General features: G+C 49.8%; 1 protein-coding gene across 2 annotated transcripts in view; it reads right to left on the bottom strand.

The window, feature by feature from the left end:
- ST8SIA2 (ST8 alpha-N-acetyl-neuraminide alpha-2,8-sialyltransferase 2) overlaps nucleotides 1-13160 on the bottom strand; it is a 67450-nt gene that overhangs the window by 11298 nt on the left and 42992 nt on the right. For both annotated transcript variants that reach the window (XM_058736688.1, XM_058736689.1), the window contains exon 5: nucleotides 8918-9211. In XM_058736688.1, the coding sequence (XP_058592671.1) occupies nucleotides 8918-9211 (294 nt within the window). The remainder of the gene's footprint in view (nucleotides 1-8917; nucleotides 9212-13160) is intronic.

Raw genomic sequence — 13160 nt, 5'->3', positions numbered from 1 at the left:
TAACAAATGTTGATAATATACCACATTGGCAAGGTTATGGAAAAACAGGAATTTTCAATAATCGTAGGTGGGAGTGTAAATTGGTACCTACCTCTAGTGAGGGCAATTTGGTAACCTGTATACAAACTAACAATACCCACATTCATCTCTTTTTAGCGATGGCACATCTAACGAGCAAGCCTATACATGCATGTATGTGTGCAGGTGTCAGTATAAGATGATCACTGTCGCAGTGATTATACTAGGACAAGATTGGAAAAACCCACAATGACCACCAATGGCTTCTGCTCGCAGAAATTATTGCCCAGACACTGTAAAGGAGAGCTAGGTGCTGTGTACTGATGTGGAATGATTTCCAGAATATATAAGGTACGGTGCTTAAAACACGCTCCCTTATGTTTAAAAGTGGCTATTTCTGGGGCGCCTGGGTGGCGCAGTCGGTTAAGCGTCCGACTTCGGCCAGGTCACGATCTCGCGGTCCGTGAGTTCGAGCCCCGCGTCAGGCTCTGGGCTGATGGCTCGGAGCCTGGAGCCTGTTTCCGATTCTGTGTCTCCCTCTCTCTCTCTGCCCCTCCCCCGTTCATGCTCTGTCTCTCTCTGTCCCAAAAATAAATAAAAAACGTTGAAAAAAAAATTAAAAAAAAAAAAATAAAAGTGGCTATTTCTGGAGGAGTATACACAGAAAACCAGTTTAACAGGCTGCCTCTGTGGAGGAAGGCTTGCTTGCTTTTCACTTTAAATCCTTTTAGACTGTTTGGATTTTTCTTTTTACTATGTGCATTTGCTATTTAAAAAATAGAGAGACAGTCTATGAAAAATGACTTAATACCGCAGACCTCTCTCCTTTCCTCCATGTAACGCCGTCATGGAATATACACTCCACGTCCCTGGAGGAGACTGGAACCCGGCTCCTGGACTGGCCCTAGGGACACGTTCTTGGGACTGAGACGGGCATGTGTGTGGGGGGCCACCTCCCAACTGCGCTGGTCTTGCCTCTTATTCTCTGCACCAGGCTTGCTCTCTCACCCATCCAACCTCAGGCTTCTCCAGGCTGCCAGGCAGCAGTGCCCGCTCTGCAGATCTGCTGCTCCCGCCCTGGCTGGGACGCCCGCTGGATCACTGCTATCCTACGGCCTACGTTCAGCACTTTTGGTGCCCAATTAAGCACCAATTCACAGGCTTCCTCTGCACCAGGCCCACGGTTGGGCAGCTAAACGGGCCAGGCAGCAGGCTGCTTTCCTGCCCGCAGGCCACCCGCTCAGTGGGTCACAGCCTTCCGAATTGTTGTCATTGAATCTGAGCCATTCACTACCAGCTGCGGACCAGAGTGTTCCCCATCCTGCAGCCACGTTCAGCTGCCTGGGTGTCCTTCCGCTGGGTTGCTCATCTCCCTTGCCAGCAGCCAGCTGGGGCACTGTGCCACCCTGCAGTGTGGCAGAGCCAGAAGCCCTCTGGAAGAGCTGTTCAGTCAAGGGCAGGGCCAGTATGAAGAGTCAAGGGCAGGCTTTCTTAGCACCAGGCTGCCCCCTCCCTGCAAAGCCCCTGCCCAAGAACTACCTCAGATGGGCAAGCATCTGCAGAGTAGCCAGTGGTTAGAGACTCTGCTGGCACAGGTGCAATGAATCAAAGACTCTCTGAGTGGAAAAGGTGACCATCTAGCCCAACCGTTGTGGGCTGAAAGATGTTCCCTCAAAACTCGTCTGTGGAAGTCAGCCTCAGAATCTCATCTGGAGATCAGGGTCTTTACAGAGGTAATGAAGTTAAAATGAGGTAATTAGGGTGGCCCTTATTCCAATGCAATGGATGTCATAATACGCAGGGGGGATTTGGAGATGCACAGGCACACAGGGAGAACGAGGGAGCTGGTCCTCCACAAGAGAGAGGCCTGGAACAGATTCTTCCCTCAGAGCTCTTGGAAGGACTTCCAGTTTCCATATCTGTGAGACAATAATTTCCTGTTGTCAATTTAGCTCACTCGGCCTGTGGTCCTTTGTTATAGCAGTCCTCACAAACTAATACACTAACCCTGCCTGAGGCAGGTTTCCCAAGTCCTGGCCCACCGAGCGGCATTCACTGCCGCCTGAACAAGAGGCAACCAAGCTCATTTCAGATGACCTTTATTTGTTGGAATGTTCTTCCCGGTGTCCAGATGAAACCTGACTCCCTGTGTATCCCTTCTCAACCCTAGTTCTACACCTGGAGCCTCACAGGCCAAATCCTTGAGCCCCTCAAGGGCAAAATCCTTGCTGCATTGACTTTTGTGTTCCCCCAGGACAGGCCTGGAGCCTTCTGGGAGCCTATAAGTACTTGTTAATCGGAGAAAGATTGTTCTCATGCTCTTTGGAGACTTCTCTGTCTAAAGCTTTCAACTTTCGAACTTCTCTGCCACTGTGGTCCTTCTCATGCCTGGGCCTGGGACCTAAAACGTCTCCAAGTGGGATCTGACCAAGGTCATTGCTGATCTCCCAGACTCTCGAAATGTTGTACATTTTGTATAAGATCTAAGATTTTAGATTATACAGTTGTTTAGAACTTGAGTACAGAATCTTGCATTTATCCATATTAAATTCCTCCCTCTTAGACTGACTAATTGTTTCAGCCCATCAAAAGACGTGTGGATTCAACTCTGAGCCCCAAATATTAGGAATGTCCCAAAAGTCACGTCTTCTGTGCATTGGCTGAGGAGACAACTGATGCCTTCATCTAAGCCATTCGTAAAAATGGGGATAGTTGGCAGGATGGGAGGCCGGTGGAATGTTCTTAGAGATCCCCATGAAATCAACCTTTAATTAATTAGCGTCTTTGGGTGTCAGCGGTCAACAGACAGTGGTCAGCCTATCTGTCAAGGACATGAGAGGAGGGATGGCAGTGGAAGAGTAGAGACAACTGAAGCCTATACACGTGGGTTCTAGTCCCGCCGCTCTTCATCTGAGTGACCTGGGGTGATCCACTTAGCATTTCTGAGCCTGTTTCCTTGTGAGGAAAATGGGGACGAAAATAGCGTCTATCTTACAAGGCTTCTCTGAGAAGAGAGTTAACATTTGCTCCCTTTTACTCCTTGAACCATCCATCAGATCGCAGTTCTTTCTCCATCAAGAAATACTTTGTCAGCGTATTGATCCTGGCTCTACCTGTCTACCATCCTCCTTGGAAAAGCAGAGCAGGACAGTGTGCCCTGGCATCGTCCGGTGAGCACAACTGCTCTCGGTGTTTACTTCTTCAGGTGTTCATGAGCCATTGACTGCACTGCTGACCTTTTTAAAATTCTGGCTTAGGGTTGACAACAAGCCCAGTGGAGTCCATATTTCACCCATGTTTAGAAAATTGGGGCAAGGATGGGCTGTTCCAGACTGCCCTTTTCCAATTTTTGTATGATTTGGAGAAGATCACAGCCAGCTTCTCAGTGGTCTTAGTGTACGATTTCTCCCAGGATGTTAATTGGTCTCGGTGTTGTTGAGAGTAGAGGTTCTCAAACTTATGCCATGCATCGGAATCACCTACTGGGTTTGTTAAAATGCAGATTTCTTGGCCCCAGTCCTACAGTTTCTGATTCAGTAAGCCCGGTTGGGCCCAAGAATTTGCATTTCTAACAGGTACCCAGGTGATGCTGATATTGCTGGTCTGGGGGCCATGTTGAGAACCACTGGTTTCAAGCAGTTGGGTGGGATTGTAAGTAATGATACCAAAGGCTTTGTTACACTATCCACGGCTCTTCTTTGCTGAGAAGACAGATGTAGAAGAGAAATCAAGAGTCCAGTTTCCCCTCTGTCTTTTGTAGCCTCTGCACCACCTGCCCTCATCTTTTTGGTTTTCCTTACTTGAAACATAAGATGCCCTTTCTGTTGTTCTTATTATTTTCTTAAGCTCAAACTCAGGCTTTGGCCTTCCTGACATGATTCTTCTAGGGCCTCTGTCATTATTCCCTGGTTATTGTAACAGGGGGCAAATGGATCCGGGGCGGGCGGGGGGCGGGGGTGATCCGGAGCAAGGGAGGAGTCCTGAATCTGTCTCTTGCCAGCCATGGGACCTTATACAAGTTACTTACCACCCAATGCTCAATTTTCTTATCTTTAAAATGGGATATTTGTAGTAGGCACTTACACCTGAAACAGTTAGTGACCAGAAGTAGGTTAATAATCACAAATGTGTACTAGGAGATTGTTGAACCAGGGAAACTGAAACCATGGTCATTTGGTCTCTTGACATGGCTCTACTATGTGCCAGGGGTTAGTGCTGGATGGACTTAACACAAGCAGCATTGGCTCTAGAAGTGATTTACATACATGATTTCATGTGGTCTTCACAATAAGCCTATTGGCAGTTACTAGAGCATCCCACAATTTTTTCCCCGTGAATGGATGGACTGCGGACACTAAACCAGCCCTGGGAACACAGTGACTCGCATGTGGACATATCTGGGCATTGCAAGCCACCCAACAGCCAAATGAATGAGGGAGGGCAGAGACCAAGGTGAGGTCAAGGGGCAAACGACACTGAGAGCCTCAACAGGGGGTTCCACAAGACTGTGTCAAGCCTCAGGTGCCAGCGGGTGTTTGGTGGGACCCTGAGGTATTCTCACCTTTTGGTGCATTGTGCCTGGTGGGAAAGCTGCCCCATACTCAGAACTGCCCTGTGCACCGCGCTCATATATGCTGCTGCCCACTGTGGTCTCCTAACACCGCTTCCCCAGTGCGGCAGCGCCCGGCCCACTGAGCTCGCTGGGCCCCCAATCCAGACTGGGCTGGGTGTAAATTTGCTGCATCTCATGCACTGGCTAGAGTAGGGTGATGTGCTTGAGTGCCTGGCTGTGCCTCTCACTGGCTGGGTGGTCTCCCACAAATCACCCAACCCGTCTGGGCATTGACTTCCTCATTTGCAGAGTGAAGATGCTAGGATGACTCAAAGTTCATCCCCACTTGACATTCCCACCAGCAGGGCACAAGGATTCTGATTTCTTCACATCCTCACTGACACTTGCTATCTCCCACTTTTTTGATAGCCATCATCCTAGTGGGTGTAGAGTGGTACCTCACTGTGGTTTCGTGTTCTCCCAATGACTAGTGATGTTGAACATCTTTTCATGTGCTTTTTGGCCATCTGTACATCTGCTCTGTAGAAATGTCTATCCAAATCATTTTTAAGTTGGGCTGTTTGATTTATTTATGTTGCTGAGTTGTAGGAGTTCCATATGTACTCCAGATACTAATCCCTTATCAGATATGTGATTTGCAAATATTTTCTCCCATTCTGTGGGTGAATTTTTTTTCACTCTTTTAATATATTAGCTTTTTGGTGCAGAAGAAGTTTTAATTTTGATGAAGTCCATTTTACCTGTTTTTTCTTTTGTTGCCTGTGTTTTTGGTGTCATTCTTAAGAAGCCGTGGCTTAACCTAAGGTCATAAGGATTTTCCCCTACGTTTTCCTCGAATAGCAACTTTCTTATAATAGAATTGTATGCTTAAAAGCAGCTAACATGGGCTACTATATAAAAAACAAACAAACATAACAAGTGTTATCAGGGATGTGGGAAAATTCAATGACAAATGTCAGTGAAAATGTGGAGAAACCGAGACCCTTGGGCACTGCTGGTGGATTGTAAAATGGTGCAGCTACTATGGAGAACAGTGTGGAGGTTCTTTAAAAAATTAAAAACAGAACTACCATACGATCCAGCAATTCTACTTGGGTATGTAGCCAAAAGAATCAAAAGCAGGGTCTTGGGGCGCCTGAGTGGCTCAGTTGGTTCAGCAACTGACTTTGGCTCAGGTCACAATCTCCCAGTTTGTGGGATCAAGCTCTGAGCTGGGTTGTGTGCTGACAGCATAGAGCCTGCTTCAGATTCTCTGTCTCCCTCACTCTCTGCCCCTCCCCTGCTCTCTCTCTCTCTCTCTTTCAAGAATAAACAAATCAAACATTAAAAAAAAAAAAAGAAAGCAGGGTCTTGAAGAGAGAGCACACCTATGTTCATAATAGCACTACTCACAATTGTCAAGAGGTGAAAGAAAATTGAATGTCCTTTGATGGGTGAATGGACAAACAATATTACTCAGTCTTCAAAAGGAAGCACATTCTGACATATGCTACAGTATGGATGAACCTTGAGGACATTATATTAAGTGAAAATGAGTCAGTCACAGAAAGGCAACTGCTGTGCGAATCTACTTGTAGGAAGTATATAAAGTAGCCAAATTCATGGCAAGTGAAGTAGAAAGTGGTGCCAGGGGCTGGAGGGATTGGAGAAAAGGGGACTTGTTGTTTCATAGGTACAGAGTGTCAGATTTGCAAGATGAAAAACTTCTGGAGATCTGTTTCCCAACAGTGTCGATATACTTAACGCTACTGAGCTGCCCGGTTAAAACTGGTTAAAGTAGTAAATATTATGTAGTATATATTTTATCACAACGAAAATGTTTATCCCCTCCCGCCTCATAAACAGAATTTAATTATAGAGTTTTAAATAAGGAACAAGATTATCCTGTGAACTAGTTTATACTGGAACTTTGAGGTGAAGAACTCCCGACAGGTGACTCTGACTTCATCCATCACTCTACTACAGGATCCTTTATCAAAATTGAGCCTAATATGGCTCCTTCCTGTGGTTTCACCTTCTGGTCCTACTTCTACTTCTTCCTTTTAAATATGGTCTTTTTTTTTTTTTTTTTAAGTTTGCTTATTTGAGAGAGAGAGAGAGAGAGAGAGAGAGAATGAGCAGGGGAGGGGCAGAGACAGAGGGGGACAGAGGATCTGAAGCAGGCTCTGCACTGACATCACAGAGCCCGATGCAGGGCTCAAACTCAGGAACTGTGAGAGCATGACCTGAGCCAAAGTTGAATGCTTAACCGACTGAGCCACCCAGGCGCCCCCTAACTTCTACCTCTTAAGTCTATAGGTCAAGTCGAATCCCTTGGTGGGTGGTTGGTGGCAGCTGGCATGGTGGTAGGAGCTATGGTTGACTGACTGTGTGTCTCCTTCGTCAGCACAGGACACACACTCAGATGTAGGAAGTGTTCCCCAGCGAAGGGACAGAAAAAACAGGGCTCAGGCAGACAGTGGGCCTCTTCAACCGCATGAGTAGCGGAGCCGGGATTTGAAGCCAAGGCTCCCTAACTCCAAAGCCCATAATTTTCATGCTAGACGGGTCTGCCTCTGGGCCAGGTTCCTCCTCAGCCATCTTTTCTGTGATCCCTTGGTCTTTTCTCCTGTGGCTTTTTTCCACGTGCCCCCCGCCCCCACCAGCCCACTCCTCCTCTTGAAGCAAACCCCAGGTAAATTCCCACCAAGTCCAAGGCAAGCCCTCCCTCTCACTACAGATGCTGCCCACCTTTCCTGTAACGCCCTCCTGGACCCCAGACCCCACAGAGGGAGAGGCTCATTGGCAGAAATCCATTCCAAGGCCCCTGAAGCCCTCTCCGCCCCCCGCCCCCACCTCTTTCCCTTGCTAAAAGCAGAAGGCTGCCCTGTTCTCTCTCCTGCAGGATTTCCTCCCTGGAGTTGCTGCAAGAGAAAATGTTGCCATCCCAGGATTAACGCCCTGTTTGTTTAAAGGGCTTATTACTGGTGCTTAATGCTATTTTGACAGATGAAAGTGAGTCAATTATAGCTGGAAATAGCTCTGGCTGTGTACGTCTCTTCCAGGTAGTGGCCCTTTCCCTGTCTAAGGGACTGTTTCTCTTTACCAAGGGGCAGTCCTTCTTCTTTTCTTATCCCGTCTGACCTCCAAACCATGCAAAGAATTTCTTCCTTCCAGGAAGAGGCAACATTTAAGGCCTGGAACCTAAATCCAAGAGATGGGGGTTTCTGGGGGCAAGACTCACGCTGTGACAGGGGTGAAGTGGATGCTGAAGGAAGGCCTGACAGGTGAACCTCCAGGATAAGGGATGTGGCCCCAGTGAGCCCTGTGTCCATCAGGAGTCACTCTGCTCCATCAGCCACGAGCATGGCTGCCTCTTACTGAATGTCTCTTTAGGCCTTTTTGGGGGGCAATGGGTTTCTGTGTTGACACCCACCCTAAAGAGACCAGAGCTGGTCGCAGGCTTGGGTGCCTCAGGGGTCACCTTGGTGAGGACAGCAAGAGTCCTTTGATTGGCTAGAGAGTTTCCCAGGGTCACACTGAGTTATGCTCAGGCCCCAGTAAAGAGCATTTCAATTTCACAGGGGGTCTGTACAAGGGGCTCGCTTATGCCCAGAGCAGGACAGTGAACTCCCTGCCATGTGACTGGATGGGCATCTGGTTGTAGGGCCTGACCCAAGCTGCAAGGTCAGGAGTGTGCAAGGGGCATGTTTGTAACAGGCATCTCAAGCTTAATATGCCCCAAATCCTTCTTCCTCAATACCCCCAGGCATGCATGGGGTTCTCCCCAGCTCTCCACTCACAGAAAATGGTGCCACTGTCCATCCACCTGCTCAAGCTCTAATCCTAACTGCCATCCTGGATGTTTCTCTTTCTCACACCCTGGAGGTCCTAAAGCAGAACCCACCAGAAAATCCTGCTGCCTCTGCTCCAAAGTATTCAGCAAACCTGAGCCAGCTGTTGCCCATCTGCCACCACTGTCCCAGTCAAAGCCACAGTCAGCCCCAACCCAAACTATTGCAAGAGCTCCCAACACATGTTCCTCCTTCCATCCTTGCCCTTCATGGTTTGTCACTCGCGCAGCAGCAAGGGGAGGACCGTTCTCAACACAGCTCTCCAGGCTGGCAACTACCGATTGGTCAAAACTGGCATGCCAGATGGAACCCACCTGCCAGCGCCCCTCCTTCCTCCAGGCGGGAAGGCTCAGAAAGGCCAGGGACGTGCTGAGGTCATACAACCAGTGAGGGGGGTAAGCTGGAATGGAAATGCATCTGGGAAAGGAGTATTGCCCACCAAGCACCTGTCATACTCGGTGACGGCCCCCACCCCCAGGGAGAGGCCGCTCACCCGCGGACGGCGTGCAGCAGGCGCAGAGAGGGGTATGCAGTTCGCACGTTGACGCGGTGCTTCAGGATGAGCTCGTTGACCCACTCAACGCGCTCCTTGCCGCCCCTGGCCATGAAGGCGGGAATCCACAGGATGCTGCCGTTGAGACTGTGCAGTCGCTGCAGCAACTTCTCCCGCCAAGTGGCGTTGACCAAGTCCTCAAAGGCCCGTTGGATGACTGAGGGGTTCATGGTCACCAGGTCTGTCTTGAGCCCCACATCCCGGGCATATTCCTGCACGGGGGCCAGGTTGCACCTGCCAGGGAGAAAAGCATCATGGTCCTTTGGGGCAAGATGAGACGCTGTTGCTTGTATTTCATTTTGTCCAACCTTTGCCTCCCCTCACCTCTTCCTCATCCCCAAAGACCCAGGGCATCTTCCAGCACCCACCCACCCCTCCTGTCACCCGTGCTCCTTCTTCCCTGCCACACGTATTTGCTAGGCTCTTACCACACACATACAACTTTGCTGGTCCCTGGGGCTGTACAGTGCCTGCCTTCTGGAGTTGAGGATGTAGCAGAGGAAGGAGGCAAGTAAGCCACCCTCAGCTCACAAGATGACCATGCTATTGCAGGTGTGACCTGGCCACGTTAGGTAACAGTGAGGGCTCTGAAGGCACACTCCTACTTCTTACCTGTGTGATTCTGGGCAACCTGCTCAACCTCTCTGTGCTTCCTAAGAGCTTTCCCTACAGCTAAGGAATATGCCCAATGGTTTCTTTAGCTATGATAGAGATTGCAACAGCACCCCATTCCAGGGATTAAAGGAGTCATTGCATATCGAGTACTTAGGACCCTGTTGGACCACACCAAGATCTCAGTAAATGCAAACTATTGGCCTATTAATATTCCCATATTAGTATGGGAAGGAGGAATGTTTGGTCGTGTTCCCAGAGGTGGTGACCACTGAGAGAAATCTAGAAGGATGGGTGAGCATTAGTCCATTTGTGGATGAGGCAGTTAGAAGAGTGTTTTTCCAGCTTGCCAGAGCAGAGGAATCACTTCAGGCAGTAGTTAAAAATACAGATTCACTGTGTCTCTCACCTGGGCATCCAGGTTCAGCAGGTGAGCCTAGGAATTGATACTTAGTTTTACAAGCTCTTCAGGTGATTCTTATAACCAGGCAGTTTGGGAAACATCAGGCTCTGGCATTGTAGGCACAAGAAATGTATGTAAGGGCATAGAGGTGTGGAGCAGTGTGGGTATTAAGGGAAGGCAAGCGATATGCCTTCTGGGGCATATTGTGTGGAAGAGATGAATCTAGAGAGGTCAGCAGGGCCTATATGTCAGGGATGTGGCTCCAAGGGCAATAGGGAGTCACTGAAGATTCCCGAGCAGGGCAGTAACAGATTTGCATTTTAGGCAATAGCTAGACAACAATAAGATGAAGTTGTACAGGTATTTAGAGTGGATGGAATTGTATCTAGGAGGACAAACTAAAAGGCCGTTGCAATCTCTTGCTGAACAAGCCTGGGACTCTGGGTGGGTGGCCTCTGATATCTCACCAGAGGCCTGCTTTGCGGGGAACTCTCCCACCTTCACGGGTCCAGCTTGCATGTGCACACTGGGGCTTCTTGCCTGTGATGCAAGCTGATCAGACTAGGGTGGCCAAGGGCACTGCTGGGGAGGCCTTGCTGCCGTCTGCCCGGAAGATTTGTTGGTGGAGGAGCCCTTTGACCAGTGGAGTTAAGTCTGAGAAATTAGAGTGAGTATTTATAGAACAGAGGCTGGAGACATGAAGACCAGGGTCACAGGTCATTGCCAAATGATGAGATCCAGAGAGACACCACTTACCCTCCTTTCAAGCCAGGACTTTCTTCCTTCAACGATTGGGGAGAAAAAGTAGGATCATCAGAAAGAAAACTAACATCCTGGGGCTCCGGGTGTGTGCCAGCCCCTGGTCCTTTAACACAGGTCTGCTCATCTTATTCTGGCTCAGTGTTAATCACCCTCACTTTATGGATGTGGAAACCAAGGCCCAGAATGTGCCAAGTAACTTGCCCAGAGTCCCAGAGCTAGTAAGGGAATCTCCAGGATTCAGTCTCTGGTGTGTCGGGCTCAAAATCCTGTTTGCTGCTCAGACTAGACCCCCTAAAATGCCCGCTCTCCCCATTCCCACCCTGGCCTTGCTATCGCTGACTGTGGTTACACATTGCAAGGGAGCAGAACTGACTTGAGACACCTTCAGGGGCCCCTGCTGCAGACCTTAGAGGAACAGAGCATCTCATCATGTCCACCAGTTAGAGACAGTTACCCCTATTGTCCTATAGCCCAGCTGAACCAGGCTTCTGAGGGCTTCCTGAAGGCCTGGGGCCTCTTCCAGGCCAACCACCAGGCCCCGAGAGCAGGGTCCTCAGTGCAGTTCAGGTGTACTGAGTCTATCGTGGGCCAGTGAGGGCTGTGGGAGAGGCAAAGGAGGAACTGATGTGGAGCCTGACCCCAGGAGGCTTCTGGGGTCAGAAGATTAGGGGAGAGAAACCACGGAAGTCCTTACCCAGCTACAATACTGGTCACTCGGGATATCGTCCAAGTAAGGTGCGATAGACTCTGGGGAGCCCTGGGGCTTCAACCTCCCTGGGGCAGGCTCCCAACCTCATTCAACATGGGACCCAGCTAATGGAAGGTATTCCAGGCAGGGGAAGGCTGCAAAGGCCAGGATTTGCCCATGACCATGTCTCGGGGCCACTTCTTGAGTGAGGATGATGGAGACATTAGAGTAAGTCTGCTCAGCTCTATCTTATCCCACAGCAGGCCCGGCCTCCCAAAGCAAATTCTGGGTGGGCTGTGGGTGGGCTGGACAAGAGTCCATCCATTCCAGAAACAGGCATGTCCACAGGCACAGGGTGAGGCCCACAGCCTGAGCCTGGCCCGAGTGTGCCATGGACCTCTGGGTCTCTCAGCCTCAATTTCCTCCCTGCAAAAGCCAGCGCAAGATAGAACATTCCTGACAGGGTTGTTGCAAGAATAAAATAAGTTAATAAACATGAAGTGCATAGATTTGCACCTGGTGTATGCTAAGTTACTAATGAGCATGATGATAATGATGGGGATTTATCTGTGAAAGGGCATTTGTTCGTAAGACTCTCCCTATTGAAAGTGTGTGTGTGTGTGTGTGTGTGTGTCCATGCGTACACATGTGAATGTGAGCAAACAGTGAAGTTTTGATCCCTAAACATCTGGGAATATACTCTGTACATATATGACCCTGAGTTAGGTAGTCTCTTCAACCTGCCATTGCAGGCTCATGGGGACCCTGTGGGGACCAGCCCTCCTGTCTGGCCCCATTTCCCAGCCACACCCGAGACAACGTAGGCTCACTCAGGCACCAGCTTCCATGATCCATGAGTCTAGCTTCTTGCTTCCATGGCTTTCCTCACACTACATCCTCATGCTCACCATTTTCATGTGCTAAAGTCAGCCACCTTCTTCCAGAAGCCTGCCCTCAGGTCCCCCAGGAGGCTGAGTATTTTGCAACCTCATTGCATTTTGCATGGGGGTGTCTTCCCATGGTTCAGTGTTGAGTTTTCTGAGAGGGGGCAAGGTCTTGTTGTCTCCCATGCAGAAGAGGGGCCCAAATGACACAGAGCAAGGCAAAGTGATTGAAGACTTCAATTGATGGAGACTAAGAACATCCCATCAGAACCCTCCGGGCACCTGTTCTCTCAGCGAAGCTGCTCCGAGCCTGAGCCCCGAGCCCCTCATTTATGCCAGGCACAGGCTTGGGCTGGCGTTCAGCGATGGACACAAGCAGTCCGCTTTAGGGAAGCTCATGGTCAGTGTGAGGCAGGTGGGGTGGAGACACAGAGTCCACGGAGAGCTCTCATTTGCAGAGGCAAATGGTACAGGAGAGATGGTGTGGAATTGTGGGGTGACCTCCCTGCACCCCAAGGGAAAGGCAGCGGGGAGATGAACACTTGTGCTTTGTTGTGGGAGACATGGCCCAGGCACACTCACACATGCCAACTCAGGCAGTGGCCACAGCATCACACCCCGTTTACTCTTTATGGGGCCTTTGGCCTGTGGGATCCCCCCGGGGGAGGACACAGATGGTCCTCCAGATGGGAAGAGCCCAGAGGAATGGCCCCACTGGGGCGGAGGAGCCAGTGCTGCCACTCAGCACCAGCAGGGGTCTGTACCCGGAACAGCTTTGTGATCTTGTCCTAAAAGACCACTCAAGTCCACCCCCCAAACACACAGGTGTGTGAG

The sequence above is a fragment of the Neofelis nebulosa genome, chromosome 7 (genome assembly GCF_028018385.1).
Source record: "Neofelis nebulosa isolate mNeoNeb1 chromosome 7, mNeoNeb1.pri, whole genome shotgun sequence".
NCBI lineage: Eukaryota > Metazoa > Chordata > Mammalia > Carnivora > Felidae > Neofelis > Neofelis nebulosa.
The sequence above is the reverse complement of the archived record's forward strand: the minus strand, read 5'-3'. Positions and strand labels throughout refer to the sequence as shown.